General features: G+C 41.2%; 1 protein-coding gene across 12 annotated transcripts in view; it reads left to right on the top strand.

The window, feature by feature from the left end:
- TJP2 (tight junction protein 2) overlaps positions 1–26,650 on the top strand; it is a 129,986-nt gene that overhangs the window by 95,032 nt on the left and 8,304 nt on the right. For all 12 annotated transcript variants that reach the window (XM_055272345.2, XM_055272346.1, XM_055272342.1 and 9 more), the window contains 13 exons: positions 3,979–4,082; positions 4,696–4,849; positions 6,432–6,540; positions 6,648–6,781; positions 7,883–7,949; positions 8,773–8,923; positions 13,131–13,239; positions 14,685–14,895; positions 15,606–15,793; positions 16,554–16,649; positions 17,377–17,456; positions 18,488–18,698; positions 26,440–26,540. In XM_055272345.2, the coding sequence (XP_055128320.1) occupies positions 3,979–4,082; positions 4,696–4,849; positions 6,432–6,540; positions 6,648–6,781; positions 7,883–7,949; positions 8,773–8,923; positions 13,131–13,239; positions 14,685–14,895; positions 15,606–15,793; positions 16,554–16,649; positions 17,377–17,456; positions 18,488–18,698; positions 26,440–26,540 (1,715 nt within the window). The remainder of the gene's footprint in view (positions 1–3,978; positions 4,083–4,695; positions 4,850–6,431; positions 6,541–6,647; positions 6,782–7,882; positions 7,950–8,772; positions 8,924–13,130; positions 13,240–14,684; positions 14,896–15,605; positions 15,794–16,553; positions 16,650–17,376; positions 17,457–18,487; positions 18,699–26,439; positions 26,541–26,650) is intronic.

The following is a 26,650-nucleotide window of genomic DNA, read 5'->3' as shown; positions in this document are numbered from 1 at the left end:
CGGACTCTCAGGTCCAGCCCAGTCCCATTAGATCAGAAACCATGGGGTGGGGCTGGGTGCAGTGGAATTACACCTGTAATCCCAGCACTATGGGAGGCCGAGGTGAGTGGATCACTTGAGGTCAGGAGTTGGAGACCAGCCTGGCCAACACGATGAAACCCCATCTGTACTAAAAATGTAAAAATTAGCTGGGCGTGATGGTGGGTACCTGTAATCCCCACTTCTGGGGAGACTGAGGCAGGAGAATAGCTTGAACCCCGAGGGGCGGAGGTTGCAGTGAGCAGAGATCATGTCACTGCACTCCAGCCTGGGTGACAGAGCGAGACTCGGTCTCGGAAAAAAAAAAAAAATAGAAACCATGGGATGGACCTCCAGAGTCTGTGTTAATAAGCTCTCCTTGTGGCCTTGCAGCATCTCAAGTGGAAAACAACAGTGGAGGACAGCACTCCGCCTAATCATTGTTGAGTTTCTGCTCTATGCAAGGGGCTGTGTTGAATATTCTTTTACGTAGTCCCCACAAGAACCCTGTGTGTTAGGAGACTTCGTTTCTGTTTTACAAGTGAGGAATACCACGATAGAGAGGGGTTTTATTTATTTATTTTTGATATGGGGTCTCACTCTGTCACCCAGGCTGGAGTGCAGTGGCTCATTGCAACCTCTGCCTCCTGGGCTCAAGCGATCCTCCCACCTCAGCTTCCCCAACCCACAGTAGCTAGCTGGGATTACAGTTGTGTGCCACCACGCTTGGCTAATTTTTTTTTTTTTTTTTGGTGTACACGGGTTTTCACCATGTTGCCCAATCTGGGATCCACGTGCCTTGGTTGGGATTACAAAGTGCTGGGATTACAGATGTGAGCCACTGTGCCAAGCCATACAGAGGAGTTTATAGGGGACATTTATAGGTGAGGATTCTGAAACTCAGACTAGGGAAGTGACTTGCCCATGTCTGGAAGCCAGTAAGTAAAGGTGGAGCTGGAACTCAAACTCCATCCTCTGGAAATAGGTGATTGGAAACAAGTAGGTGAGTGAGCAGGGCTTTTGAGCCTAGTGTTGAGATACGCCTAGCACTATTTCTTGTCTTCTGACTTACAATTCCTTGTAGCATGTAACATCTTTAATTTCCTTTTGTTTTCTTAATTGTTCTCATTTTAAGAGGAAAAAAGTTAAAGAGCACCTGAGAATGCAAAGGAAAAGACTTGCGTTTTAGGTTTGGGATTTGCATTTTGATAGCCTATCGGATGAGAGGGTTTGTTTTCTTTAGTTTTTTTGTGAAGAGTTGAGTTATGTAACTAAGTGCCTATTGAAATAACCGAAGAATAATGCAAAGATGTGAATAGTGAGATACCTGGAGTCCAGTCCATGAAAATAAATGGGAACGTTGAGATTGCAATATCTCCCTGAGGGTGTGCATTTTAGGAAGTGTAAGGATTTCAGAGTGTTTTTTTTTTTTTTTTTTTGAGATGGAGTCTCACTGTCGCCCAGGCTGGAGTGCAGTGGCGTGATCTCGGCTCACTGCAAACTCCATCTCCCGGGTTCAAGCGATTCTCCTGCCTCAGCCTCCTGAGTAGCTGGGACTACAGGCGCCCGCCATCATGCCCAGCTAATTTTTGCACTTTTAGTAGAGATGGGGTTTCACCATGTTGGCCAGACTGGTCTCAAACCCCCAACCTCAGGTGATCTGCCTGCCTCAGCCTCCCAAAGCGTCAGGATTAAAGGTGTGAGCCACTGCACCTGGCCAGTTCCACTTTATAAAAGAAAAATTTTTGCTACCTTTTGTTAAGATTGCATAATAATTTGGCTATCATTGGCTAGGGTTTTATAAGAATTAATGTTTAAAGAAATTCGACAGTAGGTAAGACCTACATTTGATTAAGAAAAAATATGATCCAGCTATTATATTTCACGGCACCAGTTGTCTTTCTTAGAAGCTGGTCAACTGATTTTTTTATCTTCATTTGTGAAATGCCCACATACACACCAGAAGATCTATTTGCAAAATTATAATGAGTGCATTTTTTAAGAGGATTGAGGAATTGTTGAAAAATGCCAGAGAGACATTATCACTCAAGCTTGTCTCACTCAGCCTTCTGTTCTGGGCTGTGAGGCTGTTTGACCACTAGGGGGTCGCCATCCATGAAAGTAGCTTTGCCCTTCCCTTACTCCATTCTTGACTGTCAGCTTCCACAACACTTCTAATCTTTGTGGTAAGATCTAGCTGACAAGTTTATTGTAAATCATTTAAAACTTATTTTAAAATTGACTTCATACCTTTCCTGAATTGTAGAAAGTTACTTTGTTTTGTAATTATAAGATTTTTAGTTTGAATGATAATAAAATATTTTGTGCCTGTTTTAAAACCTGCTCTGTTGTGGTAGTTTCCTAGAATGTGAAAATTTATTCTTAAAATGATGTATTTTTACAAGTTTATTAAGTAAAACCAGAATAGTCTAAGTAGCATTGAAAGTATTTAAAAATATATATACTTAGTAATTACAATGTTTTTGCTTTCGATAGCAATTCAGAGCCCATAAACTCCCAAAGCTATGCTGGTTTTAGTTAAATGCTTTATTAATTACTTTGCCTGACTTCTTTACCCCTTTTCTTCACCCACTGAATTCCTTTCAATGCCAAGCTTCATATAATCTAAAATGCTAGATTTTTTGCAGTGCCTTCCTGTAGAGAGCCTCATTGTCAGCAGAACATGCCTATTAAGGTGTGCTGAATTGTTTTTTTTTCTCCCCAACATTTTATTTGAAAAGTGTTTAATTTGGCCAGGTGCAGTGACTCACACCTGTAATCCTAGCACTTTGGGAGGCCGAGGCGGGTGGATCACCTGAAGTCAGGAGTTCGAGACAAACCTGGCCTACATGGTGAAACCCTGTCTCTAATAAAATACAAAAATTAGCTGGGCGTGGTGGTAGGCACCTGTAATCCCAGCTACTTGGGAGGCTGAGGCAGGAGAATCACTTGAACCTGGGAGGCGGAGGTTGCAGTGAGCTGAGATCATGCCCCTGCACTCCAGCCTGGGTGACAAAGCAAGATTCTGTCCCAATAAAAGAAAAAGAAAAATGTTAATTTTATAGCAAATACACGTATAACCTTCATCTAGTTTTACCAATTGTTAACATTTTGCCACACTTACTTTCTTTTTCCTCCTCCTTTTTTTTTCTTTCCTTCTACTCCATCACCCTTCCTGTTACCTCTCTCAGTGGGTTTTTTGGTACTATTTAAGTAAGTTGCAGGCAACTCACCATTACCCATAAATATTTCAGAGGTATCTTCCAAGGATAAGAACATTCTCCTACATCAGTCACCGTAATACCATTGTAACACTTAAGAAAATTAACATTAATATCCCTTTCATATATTATAGTTCATTTTCAAATTGCTCCAAATGATGTAACTCATTCTGCTTCCACCCTCCACTGTATCAGGGACCTATGATAGTTCATGCATTGCATTTGGTTTTTATGTATCTTTTTTTTTTTTTTTTTTTTGAGACAGAGTCTCGCTCTGTCGCCCAGGCTGGAGTGCAGTGGCGCAATCTCGGCTCACTGCAAGCTCCGCCTCCCAGGTTCACGCCATTCTCCTGCCTCAGCCTCTCTGAGTAGCTGGGACTACAGGCACCTGCCACCACGCCCGGCTAATTTTTTGTATTTTTAGTAGAGACGGGGTTTCACCATGGTCTCGATCTCCTGACCTCGTGATCCGCCTGCCTCGGCCTCCCAAAGTGCTGGGATTACAAGCGTGAGCCACTGCGCCCGGCCTTTTATGTATCTTTTAATCTAGAACAGTTTCTCTACCTTTTTGTTTTTTATGGCATTGACTTTTTTGAAGAGTTCAGGCCAGTCATCTTACAGAATTTCCCATATACAAAATTAACTTTTTAATACATATTTTAAAATAGTCCTATAAGCCAGACTAAGTTTTTTGAACAAATGGATGACATACGTGTATGTTTATGTGTTTGTCTCCTAGAGTATGGTCTCCGGCTTGGGAGTCAGATCTTCATAAAGGAAATGACCCGAACGGGTCTGGCAACTAAAGATGGCAACCTTCACGAAGGAGACATAATTCTCAAGGTGGGTAGATGGGGGCAGAGAACGGTAGTGTGCATATTGCCGTTCATAGCCTGCATGTCCACATGCAGCACCAACACAGTGAGACTTAGGTCCAGTGAGAGTCAGTGGTAAGACAGAGGTGGCAAGAGCAGCATAATGAGATGATTTTTATCAGAAAAACCGGACATCGAGGGTTGTAACAGTTTAATGTCAGTTTAGAAAATAAAAACAAAAAACTCCATGAATATTTTCTTCTTTCCTGTTTAAAGTTTAGATCCCTGTTCCCTAAACTAAGGAAAGATGAGAAGGAAAGTTGGTGGTATATGAATGCTGAATATTTAATAGGTCTTGTAAACCTCTCCAGTCAGGAAACATGTTCCAATAGTAAACCAAACCGTTGTCTTGAGCTTGGAAGTTAAATAAATTAGCAGAGTAACTTACACCTGTATTTGGGATCCAGGCATGCAGGATTATATTTAATTTAAAGGACAGTTCATTTTTATTGAGTCATCCTAAAGCCAATATCTCTTTGAATATCTGAGCAATGCCTTTACATTTTTAGAAGGGGAAAATATGAATTTTCTACTGTGAATAATTTTATTGCATTTAACATTACCATTCTTTATAAACACAGATCAATGGGACTGTAACTGAGAACATGTCTTTAACGGATGCTCGAAAATTGATAGAAAAGTCAAGAGGAAAACTACAGCTAGTGGTGTTGAGAGACAGCCAGCAGACCCTCATCAACATCCCATCATTAAATGACAGTGACTCAGAAATAGAAGGTAAAAGAAGAGGAGGCTGTGAGCTTAGCTGGAAGTAAGGAAGGCTGTTGCTTCCCCATTCTATTTAGTGTAGCTATCCAGCTGGAAGTTAAATTTCTAAGGAAAGACCCCTTGAAACCTTAATCCCCAAAGGTCACTGGTTGGTTGTTATTTGCTTATTAAAGTGCCTATTGAAATTAGGTTTCCAATATAAAATTCTGGTGCACTTGCAAACTCTCAGAGAACTATTAATTAGGCAATTGAAAGCAAAAGTTGTCAGTAAAAAAATGTGTGTTTGAGTGGTTCAAAGAACTAACCATATCATTTATATATTTGCTAATTGCTTATTGTGTTTTTTTTTGAGACAGTCTCCCTCTGTTGCCCAAGCTGGGGTGCAGTGGTACAGTCTTGGCTCACTGCAACCTCTGCCTTCCAGGTTCAAGTGATCCTTCTGCCTCAGCCTCCTGAGTAGCTGGGATTGCAGGTGCCTGCCACCACACCCGGCTAATTTTTGTATTTTTAGTAGAGACAGGGTTTCGCCATGTTGGCCAGGCTGGTCTCGAACTCCTGACCTCGTGATCTGCCCATCTTGTCCTCCCAAAGTGCTGGGATTACAGGCGTGAGCCACCAGGCCCAGCCTTAATTGCTCATTCTTTAAAAGTGGCTATTAATATTTCTAATAGAGAAGACAATTTGGAGGATAGCTAAAACAAGTAGATGCTCAAAAAGAATCAAAATGGCTAATATTGTGGCATTCATTAGTTAGCAGTCTGCATCACCTCTTCCCTTTTAAAGAGCTATATTCATTATTTGAATATGAATTATACATAGGATAACATTTTGGCCTTGTAAAAATTGCCAGTAAAAATAGTTAATCACAGTATATCCTACTGAACCATCTACTATTGCTTTTGTGCAGAGAAGTTTAGAAAATATTAAGTTACCAAGTTGTAAAGCAGACTTTTGTTGATTTTTTTTTTTAAGGAATTTCTTTATAAAACCTTAAAACTTAATTCAGTTTCCAGTGTATCAGAAGTTGTTGATCACTGTTATGGGTGCAGTGCAGGAAAACGAAAGGAGCATGAGAAATAATGCCAGCATGTTAGGGGGTTTGCAGTTTATTTCCTTGCTACTCTGTGTGTGGTCCTCATCCCCCCAACCCCTGACCCCAATAGCATCTGCATAATCAGGGAACTGGATAGAATTGCAGAATCTCAGTCTCCCCTCAGCTGCCCCACAACAACTGCATCCTAACAAGATTTATATGCACTTTAAAGTTTGAGAAGCACTGGGCTGCTTGGGAAGAATTAGTGTATACATCTGTGATCCAGTAATAGAATTTTGACTGTTCTGTAGCAGCTTTGATGGAAAATGAGACAAAAGAGAAATACACAATTCTAAATTTGCCTTCCCCTTTATTAATTAATGCCTTTTCCCTTAAAATGAGCAAGTTTTTCTCCAGGACTAATAGACTATTAGCACATTTCCTGCCTACCTTGCTTCCATTTCCCATGTTTCCTACCCAGAGAATAGTGCAATTTCTCTGGGTAGGAGAATATTTTAAATATTTTATTTAAAAGTCTTTTCTTATTTTTGAAACTAGATATCTCAGAAATAGAGTCAAACCGATCATTTTCTCCAGAGGAGAGACGTCAGCAGTATTCTGATTATGATTATCATTCTTCAAGTGAGAAGCTGAAGGAAAGGCCAAGGTAAGATGACATGCATTTTCTCTTGTACATGTCATTGTGAATGTACACACGTATGTATTTATGAAACTGTTATCTCTTGAGACATTAACATATGACATGTGCTTCAGTTCCAGAGAGGACACGCCGAGCAGATTGTCCAGGATGGGTGCGACACCCACTCCCTTTAAGTCCACAGGGGATATTGCAGGCACAGTTGTCCCGGAGACCAACAAGGAACCCAGATACCAAGAGGACCCCCCAGGTGAGCCTTTAAGACTACTCAGTTTCAACAGTTGTATTGAGAAGTGTGTGCTCGCACAGCCATAACAAAGAGTGAAATCGTGTCCTTTGCAGCCACGTGGATGCAGCTGGAGGCCATTATCCTAAGCTAATTAACATGGGAACAGAAAACCACATAGCACATGTTCTCACTTTTAAGTGGGAGCTAAACATTGGGTACAAATGGACATAAAGGTGGCAATAACAGAAACTGGGGACTAGTAGGTGGGAAACTACTGAAGGAGGAGATGGAAAGGGTTGAAAAACCATTAGGTACCGTGCTTACACCTCAGTGACAGGATCAATTGTACCCCAAACCTCAGCATCATGCAGTATACCCATGTAACAGACCTGCACGTGCACCCCCTGAACCTAAAATAAAAGTTGAAATTATACACATATATGTAAATACATATATATGCATACATATATGTATGTGTCTATATATGTATGCATATATACGTATATATGTGTATGTATACAGATATGTATGTACATGTATATGTGTATATATAAATAAGTGTGTACTTAATTCCAGAGGGTGGCTGAAAGGGAAGAGGGAAATAAAAAATTACATATGGAAGAGGCCCTCCTTTCTCTCTCTCTCTTGATGTTGACAAACTATAAAATAATAACCTTGTCTAAATGCCATTAGAATTGGTCACACTTTGTCGTATTTGATGAGTTGAGGTCATTGTTTTCTCCCATTCTCGATCCTGACCTCTTCCCCCAACCCTTCCCCACCACACTGCAATTATCATCATAATTTTATATTCATAAATATTTAAGGGGAAACAGTATCATTATTATATGTTTTTTAAGTTATTAAAAATTCTGTGTTCTTGTACACATGACCGTACACCTTGCATTTTAGAGGTTCATTTTTTAATCTCTTGTATTTTGAGAAACCATTGGCACCTGCTAACGCTTCAGAGTTAAACTGCACCTTAGAGACTTCTTTTTGTTTCTGATGACGTATATGTGGCATACACTTACATTTTTTTGTGGATTTTGTGATTTTTCTATTTAGAAACGCACTCTTGTTAGTCCAGATTGATAACAATAGATGTTTCTTAACTTACAGTTCCTCAACCAAAAGCAGCCCCGAGAAGTTTTCTTCGTCCTAGTCCTGAAGATGAAGCAATATATGGGTATGTATTTCCATCTGTGTTTGTTTTCCCTTCTTCCTTACAGCTCTGTCTCTAACTGAAATCCAGAAGAGTGGTGGCTTTTGCCTAGATGGTGATTTTGTACACTGTCAGCCACCTTTAACCAACCCCCATTGGTAGTGCTTATGAGAAAGAGGAATCATTTGTAGGAAAGCAAAATGTGGAAGTGGGTGAACTTTGTGATGTTAATGTTGTCTGTTTACCTACCTATCTAGCTACCTTTCCAGAGTGTTACCCTGAGTATTTGCGTTTGTCAGATAAATTCACTCCCAAATAGGTGAAGTATTGCTAAACTACGGTGCCCCGTGGTGACTGCACTGATGTGATGATCCCAGTGTCAGTCTGTGTAGGAGAGGGAGGAGGAGTGCTGCTGTGCTCTGCACTTGGTAATCAGAACCCCTAGTTCAGCAGGGGTCAAGGGCAGCAGCCTCCTGGATTAGGATTCTTCTTCTTTGTACCCAGACTGTGTCTTTATTTGACAAGAATGCAGTGCAAGCCAGCCTTCCTTTGGAAGAATTTTAGCCCTAACTCTGCCCTTTATTTGCTTTCTCATCTTGAATGAGTTGCCATAGAGATTCTATAATTCTACGTCTTCACCAGTAACAGGGACCTACTGATACTCATCTCATGGTCCCAAGAAAGATAAAATTGTAGGATATAAAAGATAGATGAGAAAAATCAGAGGTCTTTGTAAACTGTAAATCAGTCTGTAGCTAGAAGAAATTAAGTCTCTCATTTGCTAATGTTGTTCTCCTTTTTAAAAAATATCTCCTATCTTTCCTTTCTGAAATGGAACCTATTGCAGCCCTAATACCAAAATGGTAAGGTTCAAGAAGGGAGACAGCGTGGGCCTCCGGTTGGCTGGTGGCAACGATGTCGGGATATTTGTTGCTGGCATTCAAGAAGGGACTTCGGCGGAGCAGGAGGGCCTTCAAGAAGGAGACCAGATTCTGAAGGTAAGAACAGCCCAGCTCTGTTTCTAGAAGTTACTTGTAAGGAGTGCGCTTTTCTGGGTGTTCTTTCTGTAAGGGAAGACAAAGTGGTTCAGCTGGTGAAATAGAGCAGCTGCGAGTTTGTTGATGCCCAGCATTGAAGTCTCTGTATTCCTCAAATTGGTCCTGTCTTCTCAGTCATGGAACCCAGAACTCATCCATGTATCCGTGAGAACTGATAGTGTTTCTACCCTTGCCAAGATTTTATTAGTCTGATTAATGTGAAAACATTGAGACTCTAAGTAAGCACTTACAGGAAAGATTTTTCAAGAAGATCTTTCTGATTTTTGCTTTTTTCACTGTGTTCCCCCTGCCTGCCGTCTTTCTTAAGGTAGTGTCCTGTAATTGAACAAAGGTGAGTGTCGGCATCAGACTGGGTGATTGGAATTTCGTCCCAGCCTCTCATTAGTTCTGTGGCCTTGGTTCACCCTGAGGCTCAGGTTTCTGTATCTGTTTAATGGGGATGAGAATACCTGCCTCACAGGGACCCTGGGAAGATTAGACCAGGTAACATTTACAAGGCACCTAGCAGAGTTCCCTGGCACAGAATAGGAAGGTCAGTGTCCATTCTTTTTTCTTACTGGAAGATAACAAATAGCTACTACTCAATGTTATTTACATTTAAAATTGTCCAGGAAAGGGAATTCCTGGTTAATCAAATATTGATACTTTTAATATTACTATGTGTTTGTATAATCTGTTAAGGAATTGAAAAATAACTTGACATTTATGTGTGTGTGTGTGTGTGTAGCATTCTTTGTTGACTTCAGAATAAATTTCAAGAACATCAAGTATCTCCTTACAATAAAAATATAGAGTACTAAGGAACTGTCTTTTTTTGACAGTCTCACTCTGTCACCCAGGCTGGAGTGTAGTGGTGCTATCTCACATCACCGCAATCTCCGCCTCCTGGGTTCAAGCAATTCTTAGTCCTCAGCCTCCCCAGTAGCTGGGATTACAGGTGAACTCTTAATTTTTGTCTTTGTAGTAGAGACAGGGTTTCACCATGTTGCCCAGGCTGGTCTCGAGCTCCTGAGCTCAAGCAATCCACCCACCTTGGCCTCCCAAAGTGCTGAGATGACAGGCGTGAGCCACGCACTTGGCTGGGAACTGTCTTCATTGCAATTTCTTTATGTGTCTGCAAACTTGCAGTTCATATAGATGAGTTTTTTTTCTTGTTAATGTTAGTAAAAAATCCATTTGTAGTAAACTAAGGGGTCTGGTAGGGGCTTCTAAGGCTCCAAGGAGAGGGGAGAAAAAAGTTCTAGAATTCTCAAGGAAAGCAGGCAGCAAAGTACAAAAGCAGGTGGCCCCCTTCCTTCTTGGCCCCATTGCAGTAGTTCAGATTTCATTTCTGGAGCAGATGAAGGGCAAACCTTGATCATGAGCTTTGCAAAAGCTTTCCATTGAAATTCTATCCTTGGCCCTAGTCAGGATCCTAGAAGACTATGTACCTGCACGAACCTCATGTTGCCGTATGATCCTAGGAAATACCACTCACCAAATGTTACTGATAAAAACCCATCTGAGTGCCAGCTCATACCAGTTTACTCTTTGCATATATGCTAATGAAGGAAAAAGGCATTTTTTTCTAACTATTGTGAGACCATGGGATGATAGCTAGAAATTAGGAGCTTTTGCTCATTAAGGTTCAATGATAAAATATTTTTGTACGTTGAGGGGCTGGGAGATTTTCTAAATTTCCGTGAAGAAAAGTAGTGAATTCACCTAGAGGCCTGGCAGTCAGACCTCTCTGTCAGTTGTTGCTATTGTTGCTAGACGGGGAGAGTCACTTTGGTGGATAAAAAGTCATGATATCAGCATTTATACTTAAGGTGTTTTGTTTCTTGTTATCACCCTGGCAACACGGAAGGAACTCTGGGAACTGCCTTCTTTTGCAGTCATCCCATATGGAGGTCAGGCAATAGGTGGTCCTCATTTCTTGGGTGCGAATAAATTTTCTGTTGATTACAAAAGAAGCTTTTAGTTCTAGAAAGGGGTGAAAAACATTGAGTTTGCCTACGAGGGCGGAGAAGCTGCTGCACAATACTAAGTAAGCTGTGGCTGATACAGGATCCTCTTAAGGCTCACAGCAGACATGGCTAGACCCTGTAGACTACTAAATAGCTAATCAAAGAGGATATTTATTGGAAAGGACTGGTCAATGTAACCTTCAAGTAGAAAAGTGCTGCCCTAGCCTTTTTTCACTTTAATTTGTTTCAATGCTCCTTTTCATGGTCAAATTGAATATATAAAGTGAGCCTTATACACATGCTAATCACTTTCTTCTGTTGTGGGGTTTTTAAGTGTGGCTCTTTGTTTTGCAAAGGTGACAGACAGCCTGATGTGTGGAATGAAGGCATGAGCCGGATATGTATATTCCTTATCAATAATAGAGATATATGTGCTTTTGCTTATTCCTGCTTGGCTTAACTACCTCTTTACTTGTTATTTATCTGATAGAGTTGTCATTTCTGTTTCAGAAACTTCTATGGGATGGAAAAGAGAAAAAAGACTTCTAAGTTTGGTTATTAACCATGTAGATTTTTAAAATGTAACTACCATGTGTGCTTTAATTTTGACCATTATAGTTTTTGGCTATCGAAGACTATGATCGAGACTGATCTAAGGTTAATCTCTTGTGGCCACAGAGATGGACTAAAGGACTCCCAAAGTCCTCCCACAGCCTTGTGGCCCTGTCTTATTTAAGTAAACAAATATAAGCATATGTAGTACATGTAAAAATATACGTATGTCTATATGTAGATACAGATGTAGATAAACAAATGGCACAAGAAAGGATACCAAAATGGGATGATCCCTAATTGGGGGACAGAAAGGTACAAATGACAGTACCTTAAATACTAAATACTGTTTCAAAGGAAAAATTAACTCAGTTGCTTTAGCACATCACTTTATTTTAAAAGCACCAAATTAGTTTTAGTCTAATGCCGACTTTCACTTAATCATAAATTTTGGCCTTAATTAAGGCCCACCCAACTAAGGATAAGTTTCTTCTTTAATAAAACATTACTCTTGTGATTAAAAGGATTCTGTAATTGTCAATGACTGAAGAAAATATTTCATAGGAATTTTATATCTTTATTTCTATAAAATATTATTAACATATCAGGTACTTTAATATGGTTTTTGCATTTTACTTATTTATAATTCTGGCTTAAAATAGGCTTAAAGATATAGAACTATGGGCCAGGCGTGGTGGCTCACGCATATAATCCCAGCACTTTGGGAGGCCGAGGTGGGCGGATCACCTGAGGTCAAGAGTTCAAGACCAGCCTGGCCAACATGATGAAACCTCATCTCTATTAAAAATACAAAAAAAAAAATTAGCTGGGCGTGGTGGCACATGCCTGTACTCTCAGCTACTTGGGGAGGCTGAGGCAGAAGAATTGCTTGAACCCAGGAGGCGGAGGTCGCAGTGAGCCAAGATCGCACCATTGTACTCTGGCCTGGGAGACAGAGGGAGACTACATCTCAAAAAAAAAAAAAAAAAAAAGATACAGCACTATGATTTCAAAATGTCTTGTTCTTTGTGCTACGTTTCAATTTTACTTGCTTTGTAACTATAAGGCTGATGCTCTTTAATTTGATAAATACCTTTCAATTTTATAAACACATGTTAAACTCTTTTAGGTGATAGAAGCTATAGGAGAAGGGTAGAATTGGTCAGAGTCTTTATTTGCATACTTTTATTTGAACCAGTTTAAAATTAGCATGAATGCTGGGCCAGCATGCTCAATTGTCACAGACCCCAACACTCCCCATTGCATTATAGTTATCTGTTTTATACTTGTGTATTACCTTCTTGGCCACATCTGTGAGAGACTCATAGAAGGGAGATGGATAGAAACAACCACAAGAAATTCTAATCTGATCTGGTTACAGATCCTTGCTTCAATGGCTTATCTCTAAGGTGCGGTTAGCAGTGTGGGGAGGCAGGAAGGTATAGTGCGCAGGCCCATAGCAAGGTGCTGGGCGGAAGGACTTGAATAGTGACGTTAAGGACTCATTTACGTCTTGGCTTTGCTCTGGGCAGGCCCCGATGAAAACAAACAAAAGGGTCAGTGGCATCTTACTATAAACTTCTCTGTTTTTTTCTTTCTTTTCTTCTTTTCTTTTTTTTTCTTTTTCTGTTTTTCCTTCCTAATAGGTGAACACACAGGATTTCAGAGGACTAGTGCGGGAGGATGCCGTTCTGTACCTGTTAGAAATCCCTAAAGGTGAAATGGTGACCATTTTAGCTCAGAGCCGAGCCGATGGTGAGCAAGTTTGGTCATTTAGTTTAGTTGGGGTGGGGGGTGGGGAGTGGGAAGGATGAAAGAGGTGTCTTGGTACCAGAATAACCAAGTCTGGGTATTAAAAAGTTGAGATGGATCTCAACACCTAATCCTTGGGTCCTAGGTGTGTGAAGAAAATGTGAGTGCCATTTAACTTTCCATAAAAATATTTTCTGTGCATGCACTGAAATAATTTTACTAGTTGTGTCAATTTGGAATAAAACTGCCTTTCTGAACAGTGATGCAGCCTTACATTCTGCCTGGAGTTATTAGTGAGTTTACATACGACAGGTACAAAGGCCATGGCTGCTGGCTGGTGCACCTGTTACCCCTGGCCAGTCTGACAAGTTGTTTCACCTTTCCAGGCCTTGTTGCCATCTGTTAAGTGGGGGTTGAGAGTATCCTCCTTGTCTGCTTCAGAGCTTGATTGGCAACTGTGTTAATCAATGTTCTCCAGAGAAACAGAACCAATAGGAGATATTGGAATCAGTAGGAGAGAAAGAGATTTATTATAAAAAATTGGCTCACATAATTACGGAGACTGGCAAGTGCCAAGATCTGCAGTGAAAATGGGCAAGGTAGAGACTCAGGAGAGCCAGTGATTTAGTTCTAGTCTCAGTCTGAAGGCCTTAGAACCAGGAGAGCCAATGGTGTAGTTCCAGTACAATGTCAGGGAAAAGAACTGATGTCGCCTTTTGAAGGCCATCAGGCAGGAAGAGTAGTTTCCTCTTAATTTTTTTGAGACAGAGTCTGGCTTTGTCGCCGAGGCTGGAGTGCAGTGGAGCAATCTTGGCTCACTGCAAGCTCTGCCTCCCGGGTTCACCCCATTCTCCTGCCTCAGCCTCCCGAGTAGCTGGGACTACAGGCGCCCGCCACCACGCCCGGCTAATTTTTTGTATTTTTAGTAGAGACGGGATTTCACTGTGTCAGCCAGGATGGTCTCGATCTCCTGACCTTGTGATCCACCCACCTCGGCCTCCCAAAGTGCCGGGATTATAGGCGTGAGCCACCACGCCCAGCCTAGTTTCCTCTTAATTGAGAAAGGGTCTGATTGTCATTCTCTTCAGGCCCTCAACTGATTGGATGAGGCCCACCCGCGTTGGGGAGGGCGATCTTCTTTGCTAAGTCTACCCATTTATACGTGACTGTCATTCAAAAACACCCTCAGAGAAAGGCATAGGATAAAGTCTGACCAAATACCTGGTTATTTCATGATCCGGTCAAGTTGAAATAAAATTAACCATTGCAGCAAGCCGTGAAGCTGCGTATTTGTCCTTGTTCCTGTTGGAGCTGTGACTCCCATGGGACTTGTGCACTGAATGGAAGGAAGGTAAAGGGGAGATCAGAGATAGGAGAAGCTGTGTCGAGTGTCTAATACTGTAACTTGTACTAAGATGAATGCAACAAACGATGCTTTTGTGTTTCAGTGTATAGAGACATCCTGGCTTGTGGCAGAGGGGATTCGTTTTTTATAAGAAGCCACTTTGAATGTGAGAAGGAAACTCCACAGAGCCTGGCCTTCACCAGAGGGGAGGTCTTCCGAGTGGTAGACACACTGTATGACGGCAAGCTGGGCAACTGGCTGGCTGTGAGGATTGGGAACGAGTTGGAGAAAGGCTTAATCCCCAACAAGAGCAGGTAACAGAGATCGAATTCTCACATACCCCTTTAATCCTTCCCCCTGCAGAAAACTACAGAGACCGCCCCCCTTCCCCCGTAAAAGGAAACCCCACATGATGAGTTCATTATTTGTCATCATCTATTTCTTGTTTATGGAGAGTGGCGTGAACTGGAAATAGCCACCAGCCAGTTTGTTGTGAGTAAATTTAGCATCATGTGGTTGGCTGTTGAATGTGGCTGTTTGAACAACTTCCTAAGGAGCATCCACTGCCTTGTACCGTGTACAAGAGATATACTGAATGGCCGTAGCACACCAGCACACCTCTCAGAGACAAGATACCCTTGTCTGGTGCCCAGTCTCTATCCTTGGAGAGGTTTATGCACCCCAGTGAACACTTGGTGTTTGGCTGACAGTGAGGAACCTAGAAAAGAAGCCTGTATTTGAGCAGGAGTTCCAGGTGTGTGTACTGTGTACCTGCATATCAGAATGAGCCAAATTTCACATGTTTATTGCTGAGCCACTTCTGGGAGATTTCATAGAGACCCAGCCTTTTTCTGCTCCCATTTGGAAGTGAAGGTCCCCACATTTTCCACCCTCTGAAACTTCTTCATTGTCAAGCAGAATCTTCTCTGAGCTCAGAAGTAAAATTGACTGGATTTGATTAATGAAATGCATGTTTGCTGCGTTTTCTGGCTTTAGAGATTTACTTCCCATGGTTTCTTCTCAGAGCTGAACAAATGGCCAGTGTTCAAAATGCCCAGAGAGACAATGCTGGGGACCGGGCAGATTTCTGGAGAATGCGTGGCCAGAGGTCTGGGGTGAAGAAGAACCTGAGGAAAAGTCGGGAAGACCTCACAGCCGTTGTGTCTGTCAGCACCAAATTCCCAGCTTATGAGAGGGTTTTGCTGCGAGAAGGTGAGGAGGTCACATGGGGCCTGGAAATGAACTGACTGGGCTCTGAGCCTATTCACCTTTATTTTCAGACTGTGTGGTCAAGTTTTAACTTATATATGTCAGTTATGCCAAAGGCAGTTTATAGAGATGAAATCGAATTCTAACAAGGAGCATGATTTACAAAAAGCCGTTTCAGTTCCTAAATTGAGGCTTATCTCTGCAACCTAAAATATGTTTTAATACCACTGTTGAAAAGTTTCGGTATATTGGCTGGGCACTGTACCTTACGCCTATAATCTTAGCACTTTGGGAGGCCAAGGTGGGAGGATCACTTGAGCTCAGCAAGTTCAAGACTAGCCTGGGCAATATAGTAAGACCTCATCTCTGCAAAAAATAAAAAAAGTTTCCATATATTATCAATGGGAAAGTTTATGTTTAAAAATGGTGAGGAGCTAGGCAGTGTAGTCCCAGCTACTCAGGAGGCTTGAGGTAGGAGGATCACTTGAGCCTAGAAGTTTGAGTTTAGTCTGGGCAACATAGTGAGATGTTGTCTCTTAAAAAAAAATCTAGGTTAGTATGTGGTTGAATGAAAAGAAAAAAATTGTTTTAAATGGTGAGGATAGTGAAAGCATATTCTTCAGAATAGACACGAGCTGAATTGGGGAGAAACCACAGTTTCTTTCGTTTAGTTATGTTATCAAAAGCCCATACAATACTTTTACTGCTTATCTTAACAGCTAGGCAAGTGTGTATGCTTTAACGGCCTTTCTTGTCATTTCAGCTGGTTTCAAGAGACCTGTGGTCTTATTCGGCCCCATAGCTGATATAGCAATGGAAAAATTGGCAAATGAGTTACCTGACTTGTTTCAAACTGCTAGTAAGTCTGTCAGTGTTTTTTTTTTTTTCTCCCCAATTTTTATTTTGAAAAATTTCTAACAGAGGAGTTGGAAGAATCATGAACACCCACGTACCCTTCACCTGGAATCACCAGTTGCTAACATTTTGTCATGCATTTTCTTTCACCCACTGCCTGCACCATAGACACACACACACATACTCTTTGAAAAATTTCTGCAGAATCATTTATAACACTTTATTCCTGAATACTTATGTGAATCTCCTAAGAACAAGGACTTTCCCCCACATAACTGCAATACCATTAACACAGCCAAGAAAGGATTGATACAGTGTGATTTTGTATATAGTCCATTTTCCACATTTTCTCAATTGTCCTAGTTATGTGCTTCATAGCTTTTTTTTTTTTAAATTCAGAATACAACCAAGGATCATTCATGACATTTGATTTTTATGTCTTTTTGTGATTTTTATGTCTTTCCAGTCCCCTCTTTTTTCTAAATAATTTTGTTACACTGATATTTTGAAGAATCCAAGCTAGTTGTCTCCTAGAATGCTTCCTGTTGGACTGGCCTAACCATTTCTTCACGATTAGATTTCCACTAACCAGGTTGTGTGGGTCCTTCCCACTGAATCTTGTTAGGAGACACATAATGTCAGGTGTGCCATCATTGCTGATGCTAGGTGGGAGTATTTGGTTGTCATCGTTTTCTAAACAATTATTTAGCTCCCTGTTTTTGCTTTTGCAGAAACGGAACCAAAAGATGCAGGATGTGAGAAATCCACTGGAGTGGTCCGGTTAAATACCGTGAGGCAAATTATTGAACAGGTGAGAAAATTCATCCACAGACCATGTTTTCAGAAAGAATTAGATTATGGTTTACTGCAGTGACTTTTAGGATAGTATCTGTACTTTAATCATTAAATGTTAATAATAAAAAATTGGCCGGGCACAGTGGCTCACACCTGTAATCCCAACACTTTGAGAGGTTGAGGCGGGTGGATCACCTGAGGTCAGGAGTTCAAGACCAGCCTGGCCAACATGGTGAAACCCTGTCTCTACTAAAAATATAAAAAATTAGCCGGGCACAGTGGCAGGTGCCTGTAGTCCCAGCTACTCAGGAGGCTGAGGCAGGAGAATCGCTTGAACTCAGGAGGCGGAGTTTGCAGTGAGCAGAGATTGCACCATTGCACCCCAGCCTGGATGACAAGAGTGAAACTCCATCTCAAAAAAAAAAAAAAAAAATTAATGTAAATGCAAACCATTTCACTGTGTGGAAACCAGTCACTGTTCTCTGGCAGTAACATACTGGTTTTTTTTTTTTTTTTTTTTTTTTTTTTTTCAGAGTTCCCAGCATTATACCAAATAATGTGTTAATTCGTTTTATCAGAAGTTCTAACACATTGGTAATATTGAAGTGGGCATTGTGTAGAAGGAAATGTGTTCTGCTTCTTGATTTAAATTTACAAGATAGGCTGGGCGCGGTGGCTCATGTGTGTAATCCCAGCACTTTGGGAGGCAGAGGCGGGCGGATCACCTGAAGTCAGGAGTTTGAGACCAGTCTGGCCAACTTGGTGAAACCCCATCTCTACTAAAAATGCAAAAATTAGCTGGCCATGGCCTGTAATCCCAGCTACTCAGGAGGCTGAGACAAGATAATTGCTTGAACCCGGGAGGCGGAGGTCACAGTGAGCCAAGATTGTGCCACTGCACTCCAGCCTGGGCAACAGAGCAAGAATCTATCTCAAATAAGTAAATAAACAAACAAGATATATCTCATACAGCCTTTACTTATTAAAGTATTTGATGCTATATTACTTTATATATCCATTTCTATAACTTTTCCCCTTTTGTAACAGGATAAGCATGCACTACTGGATGTGACTCCGAAAGCCGTGGACCTGTTGAATTACACCCAGTGGTTCCCAATTGTGATTTTTTTCAACCCAGACTCCAGACAAGGTGTCAAAACCATGAGACAAAGGTTAAATCCAACGTCCAACAAAAGTTCTCGAAAGTTATTTGATCAAGCCAACAAGCTTAAAAAAACGTGTGCACACCTTTTTACTGGTAAGTGAAATGTAAATGTAGTCCCTTTGCTAAAAAATGAGAAATAGAGAATTGAAGAATAGAAGAAATAATTAATCTGAATGGAGAATTTGAAATCATGTTCATGTCTCCTTGAAAAATAGTTAATCCTATAAAATGGGATATTAGGCCAATGGCATTTATATATTGAACTTTGTAATTTTGTCTATTTGAAAATGATCATAAAGATCCATGATGTAATAATTAGCCATTTTGATGAAGTTCATATTTTCCTGTGAGACTATAAGGCTAGTGATTGAGCCAGGCCAAACACCTACGTCTCTCTAGAGATTGTGTCATTGTTCTCTACTCACCATCAATACATGCATTAACTTACAAAGTGAGAGGAACTTGGTTTCATTATTTAAAAATATTCCTGTCCAGCATGGTGGATAACACTTGTAATCCTCCCACTTTGGGAGGCCAAGGCAGGAGGATCACTTGAGCCCAGGAGTTGGAGAGCAGCCTGAGCAACATGGTGAGATCCCGTCTCTACTAAAAGGCCGAGCATGGTGGTGCATGCCTATGGCTGAGGTTGGAGGATCGCTTGAGCCAGGAGTTCAAAGCTGCAGTGAGCTATGATGGCACTGCTGCACTCCTGCCTGGTAACTGAGTGAGACCCTGTCTCTTCAAAAAAAAAAAAAAAAAAAAAAAATCTAGAAACTTGGACACTCTGAATACTGGATGATTTAAAAATTTATTACTTCACGGCCGGGCGCAGTGGCTCACGCTTGTAATCCCAGCGCTTTGGGAGGCCGAGGCGGGTGGATCACGAGGTCAGGAGATCGAGACCACGGTGAAACCCTGTCTCTACTAAAAATACAAAAAATTAGCCGGGTGTGGTGGCGGGCGCCTGTAGTCCCAGCTACTCGGGAGGCTGAGGCAGGAGAATGGCGTGAACCCGGGAGGCGGAGCTTGAGTGAGCCAAGATTGCGCCACTGCACTCCAGCCTGGGTGACAGAGCGAGACTCTGTCTCAAAAAAAAAAAAAAAAAAAAAAAAAAGATTTATTACTTCTCTTTGTTAGTAATAATAATAATAATATTGTGATTTTTTTAAAACAGTTTTTTTAGGAATGCATACTAAATAAAATATTTATGGTTGACCTAATATAATGTTGAAAATTTGCCTAAATAGTCTGCAGTGAGGGGAGTAGATGGGATTATAGACAAGGACAAGACTGGCCAAGACTTGCTAGTTGTTAGTTGTTGAACTGGTTGATGTGTACATGGGAGTTCATTAAACTGCTATGTGTACTTTTGTACATATTTAAAGATTTACCTAATAGAGTATATTTTTAAGTCCATGAAATGAAGAGCCATTGCTATTACTCATGAAAGTAAAATGGTCTAAGAACATGACATATTTTAGTAACAATATATACACTGTCTATATAAATGATTAATTCTGTGCATATGGGATTATTAAGAGTTTTAAAGGGTTACATAAATTTTGTGGTCATGCAGGGCATTATTTTGTCGGGGCAACACGAGGAGACTGCAAGGATATGATATCCTCAGGATGAGGATAGCTCATTGAGTTCATTGCCCATCATCATCCACCCATGTCATTTTTAGCGTATCTCTGATACTAGAGAGGAAGGGGGTGAGTGATTGTGTTCACATTAGATGCTTGTTTTAGTGTAACTTGGTTTTTCTTGTTAAAGAGAGGTGCGCTACTTACCACTGTGGCCAAATGAGAGATAGTTTAACCAAATGCAGAGGAGGAAGTGGTCCATCATAAACTAGATTTCTGTGAATGTAGTCTTAAGTACTCATACTCTTGGTATATTTATGAATATCATTTCTGTCCTTTTTACTACTAGTATTGTAATTATTATGATTATTACTATTATAGCAACAGTGAAGAGTAGTACAGCCTTCCATGTATGCTGTCTTATTAGGCCATAAGAAAGGCCAGCACTTTTGCATAATCACAGTTCTGGTGTATGGCTGAGCCCAGACTAAACTATGGTGTCCCTAACTGTCCAATATTGTACATATGTTACAGCACAGACATATTCTAATCCCAAAAGGGGTCACGTAATGCAGCTCTTCCTTTTGACAGATTAAAAAACTGAGGCTGAAGTGATTATAAATGAAGTTAAGACTATCCGCACTTTATTTTCCCCCCGCCTTTGTCTGAGTACACTGAATAGCGAGCATCTTCCTTCAGAGAGTTAAATTTGGGGTTCACGTGAGGATGTAGGAAAATCGGGAAGGGAAATACAGTGCATTGTAGAGGAGGAACTAGGCTGAAGGCAGCCGGACGAGGAGAGCAGGGCAGAAGAAGGCAGCCAGTGACTGTGGGGCTCTCCCTTGATCTAACCTGAGTCCGCATCATTTGCTCTTGGGAGCACGGGCCACGGTAGCTGGCTGAGTCTGAGTGAAGATCTGGAGGGTTCCATGTGTGTCGAAGGGGTTAGCAACACCTCTGTTAGCTCCACATATGGATTTCAAGATCCTTGAAGGCAGAGCCTGAACATTTCCCAGCGTTGCGTGCCTGAGGCCAGCATCAGGACTAGCACATGGGCAAGGAATAAATGTTTGTAACTTACATTATAACTGCCCCTGGCACACCAAGCCATTTCTTGCCTAAACTCATCAGGAAGTTAAAAGTTTTAGAATAACTCAAGTCAGAGATTGGAATGGAAACATATACTGTAAGCATTGAGTTTCATCTAGAACATTGAAGTGATCTTATCTCACCAGAAATTGCCAATCTGTTATGTAGAATTGTGCAGTCTTCAGGATAGATGGTGTAGGGTGTCGAGCAACTTTGACCAGCAAGCTCCAATTTTCTAGCAAGTGGTCTTTTACAGTACTCTTCCAGACTTCTAAGTTTGATTCCCTACAGCTGTGTGGATGACTGCACTAATTGCTTTTATTCCCCATCTCACCCTCGTCCCACTTAGCTTGACCAGGTTTTGACTTGAGGCTGTGTACCATGGCCAGAAACACTAGTCTTTACATTTGAGCAGTAGAACCTTCAGGCAGAATTAATATTTTATAGTTTTTGTTTGTTTTTGAGACATAGTCTCTCTCTGTCGCCCAAGCTAGAGTGCAATGGCACGATCTCGGCTCACTGCAACCTCTGCTTCCTGGGCTCAAGGCACCTTCCCTCCTCAGCCCCCCGAGTAGCTGGGACTACAGGCACACACCACCATGCCCGGCTAATTTTTGTATTTTTTCTGGCAACGGGGTTTCACCATGTTGCCCAAGCTGGTCTCAAACCCCAGGGCTCAAGCAATCTGCCCGTGTTGGCCTCCTAAAGTGCTGGGATTACAGGCATGAGCCACCGTGCCTGACCTATTTTGTAGGCTTTTAAAATGATTTTAAGTATATGGCATTTTTGTGAGTTAGTAGTTGAGAATAATAGAGTGCTTTGATGTACACAGTAATTTGAAGTCAAGCTTTATGTTGCATTAGTCTCTTTAGGCTCAATATCCTTTTGTTTTCCTTTTTGCAAAGTAATAAGAAAGCTCCTCTTCCTCACAAGTATTTAATTATGACAATATGAAAATGGTTCTCCTTACAAGGCTTACAGTACTTCTCAGTTAAACAAGAGAAGCTTTATTCTGAGATTTGCCCAAAGGCAAGTTGACTTGTCATAATAAGTTTAAGTTTTAGGTTTGCCTCCCCCACTACCAGTTTTTAAAAATTGACTATAAAATACATTTGCATATCACAAATTTTTTTTTAAAAAAACAAACTTTGAATTACATGTTTTCTTGGAGTCTTCAAAGCACTCAGTTCATGGTTTGAAGATCATTTAAGTTGAATTGTGGATTTAGAGACCCAAATGGGGCTACCCTTTTATGCTAATTGTAGAATTTTAATTCCTGCTTTCTCAAAGGATTATATAGAGTAGTTAGTTGACCACAGAAAAGAGAAGGAAGATGCTGGGCCCCTAGATGGATACCTTTGCTGTTGCATGCCCATTTAGAGGGGGGTCTAGTGTGCCACTGTTAACCCAGCTACATGAAAAGCTTTATTGAGATTTGACTTACATACCATATAATCCACCTATTGAAAGTATACAGTTCAGCCGGGCATGGTGGCTCACGCCTGTAATCCCAGCACATTGGGAGGCCAAGGTGGGCAGGTCACTTGAGCTCAGGAGTTTGAGACCAGCCTGGGCAACATGATGAAACACTGTCTCTACTAAAAATACAAAAATTAGCTGGGCATGGTGGTGGGTGCCGGTAGTCCCAGCGACTTTGGAGGCTGAGGTGGGAGGATCACTTGAGCACGGGAGCTGGAGGTTTCAGTGAGCCGAGATTGCACTACGGCACTCCAGCCTGGGTGACAGACCCTGTCTCAGGGAAAAAAAAAAAAAAAAAAAGTATGCAATTCAGTGGGTTTTAGTATATTCAGAGTTGTACAGCTGTCATCACAATCAATCAATCTTAGAACATTTTTATCATCCCCAAAAGATACCCCATACCCATTAGCAGTCATTCCCCATTTCTCCCTTTCCCTAAACCCTCTAGTCTTAGATGTTACCTTTTGCTGTTGCTCTTAGTGCTTCCAAACCTCCTTGGCTGCGGAGGGGGAAGTAGCACTGACCATACATGTCAGGGCTGGGCACACGTGCCCTCAGAACCTCAGTACTCCCAACTAAGGCAGTGGCTGAGTCAGCATCCTTTCAGTATTTCACTTTCTTGAGCTCAAAAGATAGAGTAAGTCTATCCAAGGGGATATAGGCATAGCCCAGAGGTTGGGAGCAACAGATAATTAACTACTATTGCTCTAAGGCAAAGAATCTGAGAAGCGGAATGAGAGAATCCAATAATAAGCTAAAGGTACTTAATTCAGCAGGGTCAAAGGAAGGCAGCCTGATGTCTGTGCACCTGCCTGTTAAAAAGAGGTCAAGTGCATGAGTTGGATGTTACCTTTATATGCAGCTTAGGAAGTTAGCTACTGTGAAGCTCTCAATTTTTATTCATAAACTTGACTGTTAATGTGAATTCAGTAAGAGGTTTTGTGATTTTCTGTATTCTATCAAGGGGCAAGAACATATTTCCTGCATCTCACAAAATGCCCTTTTAACTTTAGATTTTCTTTATAATGAATACTTACCTCAGACAGCTGCAACATAAGGCTTTAAAAGACTGCTTAACATTTTGTATATATTTAGTGTAAATCACTCATTTTGTCTCTGGGGTACAAAATCTCACTTCCATTTGTAAGTATCATATTTTAGCTATGAGACGAGCACAGTAATCTTTGCAGAGTACCATAATAGGAATACAGAAGTCCGTGGAATCAAAGTTAATTTTCTTCGGGTTGTCCAATGGATCAGTTTATTTCAATGCTGTAAGTAATTAATAACCAAGGAAACTGTAAGCTCGTTCAGGATTTTCTAAGGTCACTGTTAGAACTTCTTAAACAGAAGAAAGCTATGTTACTTGGAGGAAAACCTGAAGCACCATTGCTCACAAAATTTGCTTAATGGTTCTTTTTGGCTTTAGAAGTGATAGTACAATAAGAGGCCATGGCAATGTAGTTTAAAAGAAATCCTAATTTACCTGCAGTCTGATAATTTTAGGGGTACAATTTAATTTGTTATTTTGGACCAACTTCCTTGTCTAATTTATCTCCATTAGGTCCATGATACATATTGCTGAAGAAATGGCATATGTTATACTTTGTTGGTATTTTGTATCTGTGCTCTAAATTTCTTTTTTTTAGATGGGCCATGTAGTGTGGTGGCTGAGGCCATAGGCTCTGAAAGCAATCTTCTGAGCTTGCATCCAAGCTTCACACTTGCTTGGTGTGTGGCCTTGGGCTAGTTGATTTCGCTACTCTGCCTTGGTTTCTCATCTATAAGATGGGCATCATAGCAATACCTACCTTGCAAAGTTTGTGTAATCATGAAATGAGCTAATCCAGGTAAGGTACTTGGAAAGTAACAGATTGATGCATAGTAAGTGCTATTATGTAAGATATACTTTGTTCTGAGTAGAAAATGTATATTCTGCCGGGCGCGGTGGCTCACGCCTGTAATCCCAGCACTTTGGGAGGCCGAGGCGGGCGGATCACAAGGTCAGGAGATCGAGACCATCCTGGCTAACACAGTGAAACCCCGTCTCTACTAAAAATACAAAAAATTAGCCGGGCGAGGTGGCAGGCGCCTGTAGTCCCAGCTACGCGGGAGGCTGAGGCAGGAGAATGGCGTGAACCCCGGGGGGCGGAGCCTGCAGTGGGCCGAGATCGCGCCACTGCACTCCAGCCTGGGTGACAGAGCAAGACTCCGTCTCAAAAAAAAAAAAAAAAAAGACAGTGTATATTCTTTGAATACATACTGGTTGGGTTTGTTTAATCCATATGTATATTCTAAAATGTGTAAGTCTATCAAAGTAATATACAGTCAGCTCTCTGTATCTGTAGTTTCCACATCCATGAATTCCACTAACCATGTATAGGAAATATTTGAGGGGTAAAATGGATGGTTACATCTAAACGTGCAGGTTTTTTTTCTTGTCATTATTCCCTGAACAATATAGTATAACAACGATTTGCATAGCATTACATTGTGTTAGGAATTATAAGTAATCCAGAGATGATTTAAAGTATATAAGAGGATGTACATAAGTCATATGCAAATACTGTTGTCATTTTGTATCAGGTACTTGGCATCTGTGGATTTTGGTATCCAAGTGGGGGGTGTCCTGGAACCAATCCTCTACAGATACCAAGGGACAACTTTATGTTTAAGTGTTACTTTTAGTGTTTTATTGGAGGTAGCCAACAGTATATTAGTGTATATTTTTCTTATTTATAATATACATGTCTGTATAAATGATCTTTAGAGTCTTGCTCTGTTACCCAGGCTGGAGTGCAATGGTGTGATCTCGGCTAACTGCAACCTGCACCTCCTGGGTTCAAGCAATTCTCGTGCCTCAGCCTCCTGAGTAGCTGGAACCACAGGTGTGCATCACCACACCCAGCTAATTTTGATATTTTTAGTAGAGACCGGGTTGGTCAGGCTGATCTCAAACTCCTGGCCTCAAGTGATCCACCCACCTAGGCCTCCCAAAGTGCTGGGATTACAGGCATGAGCCATGGCAGCTTGCCTATGTTTGTTTTAGATGTTTCTTTGTTCCTGAAAACACACTATTTTTTTTTTTTTTTTTTTTTTTTTTGAGAAAGAGTCTTGCTCTGTCACCTAGGCTGGAGTGCAGTGGCGCGATATTGGCTCACTGCAACCTCCGCCTCCCGAGTTCAAGGGATTATCCTGCCTCAGCCTCCCTAGTAGCTGGGATTATAGGCACCCGCCATCACGCCCGGCTAATTTTTGTATTTTTGTAGAGATGGGGTTTCACCATGTGGTGGGGCTGGTCTTGAACTCCTGACCTCAGGCAATCCGTCCACCTCAGCCTCCCAAAGTGCTGAGATTACAGGCGTGAGCCACCACACCTGGCCGAAAACACACTTTTTAAAAACATTTTTTAAAGTTAGCCTTTTTGAAAATAAACATTCTAAAAATCTATTTTTAGCTTTATCACATCCACCTATAATGTGAACTCAAAACAGCTACATGATTAACAGTTTTAATTGCATTCATTAAAAGGGTTTTAATATTCAAAGATGTGCAAACATTTTCTTGCATCTGCCAAAGTCTTAAATATCACAGAAATGAGTATAAGTTATGTCAAGTAGCATCCTTGATAAACATGCCTCTGGAAATTAATGCAGACCTTTTTGTTTATATTTCTATAGCTACAATCAACCTAAATTCAGCCAATGATAGCTGGTTTGGCAGCTTAAAGGACACTATTCAGCATCAGCAAGGAGAAGCGGTTTGGGTCTCTGAAGGAAAGGTATGTGGCATAGATATGCTGCTATGAGGTGAGAGTCCCTGTTCTGAAACTTTTCTCAAGAGGGCAGTGAATGTAGTCAAGCCATGCCCATTTGAAGTGATGCTCACATG

The sequence above is a fragment of the Symphalangus syndactylus genome, chromosome 3 (assembly GCF_028878055.3).
Source record: "Symphalangus syndactylus isolate Jambi chromosome 3, NHGRI_mSymSyn1-v2.1_pri, whole genome shotgun sequence".
NCBI classification, from domain to species: domain Eukaryota; kingdom Metazoa; phylum Chordata; class Mammalia; order Primates; family Hylobatidae; genus Symphalangus; species Symphalangus syndactylus.
Note: the sequence above shows the minus strand (reverse complement) of the source record. Positions and strands in the feature narration are given on the sequence as shown.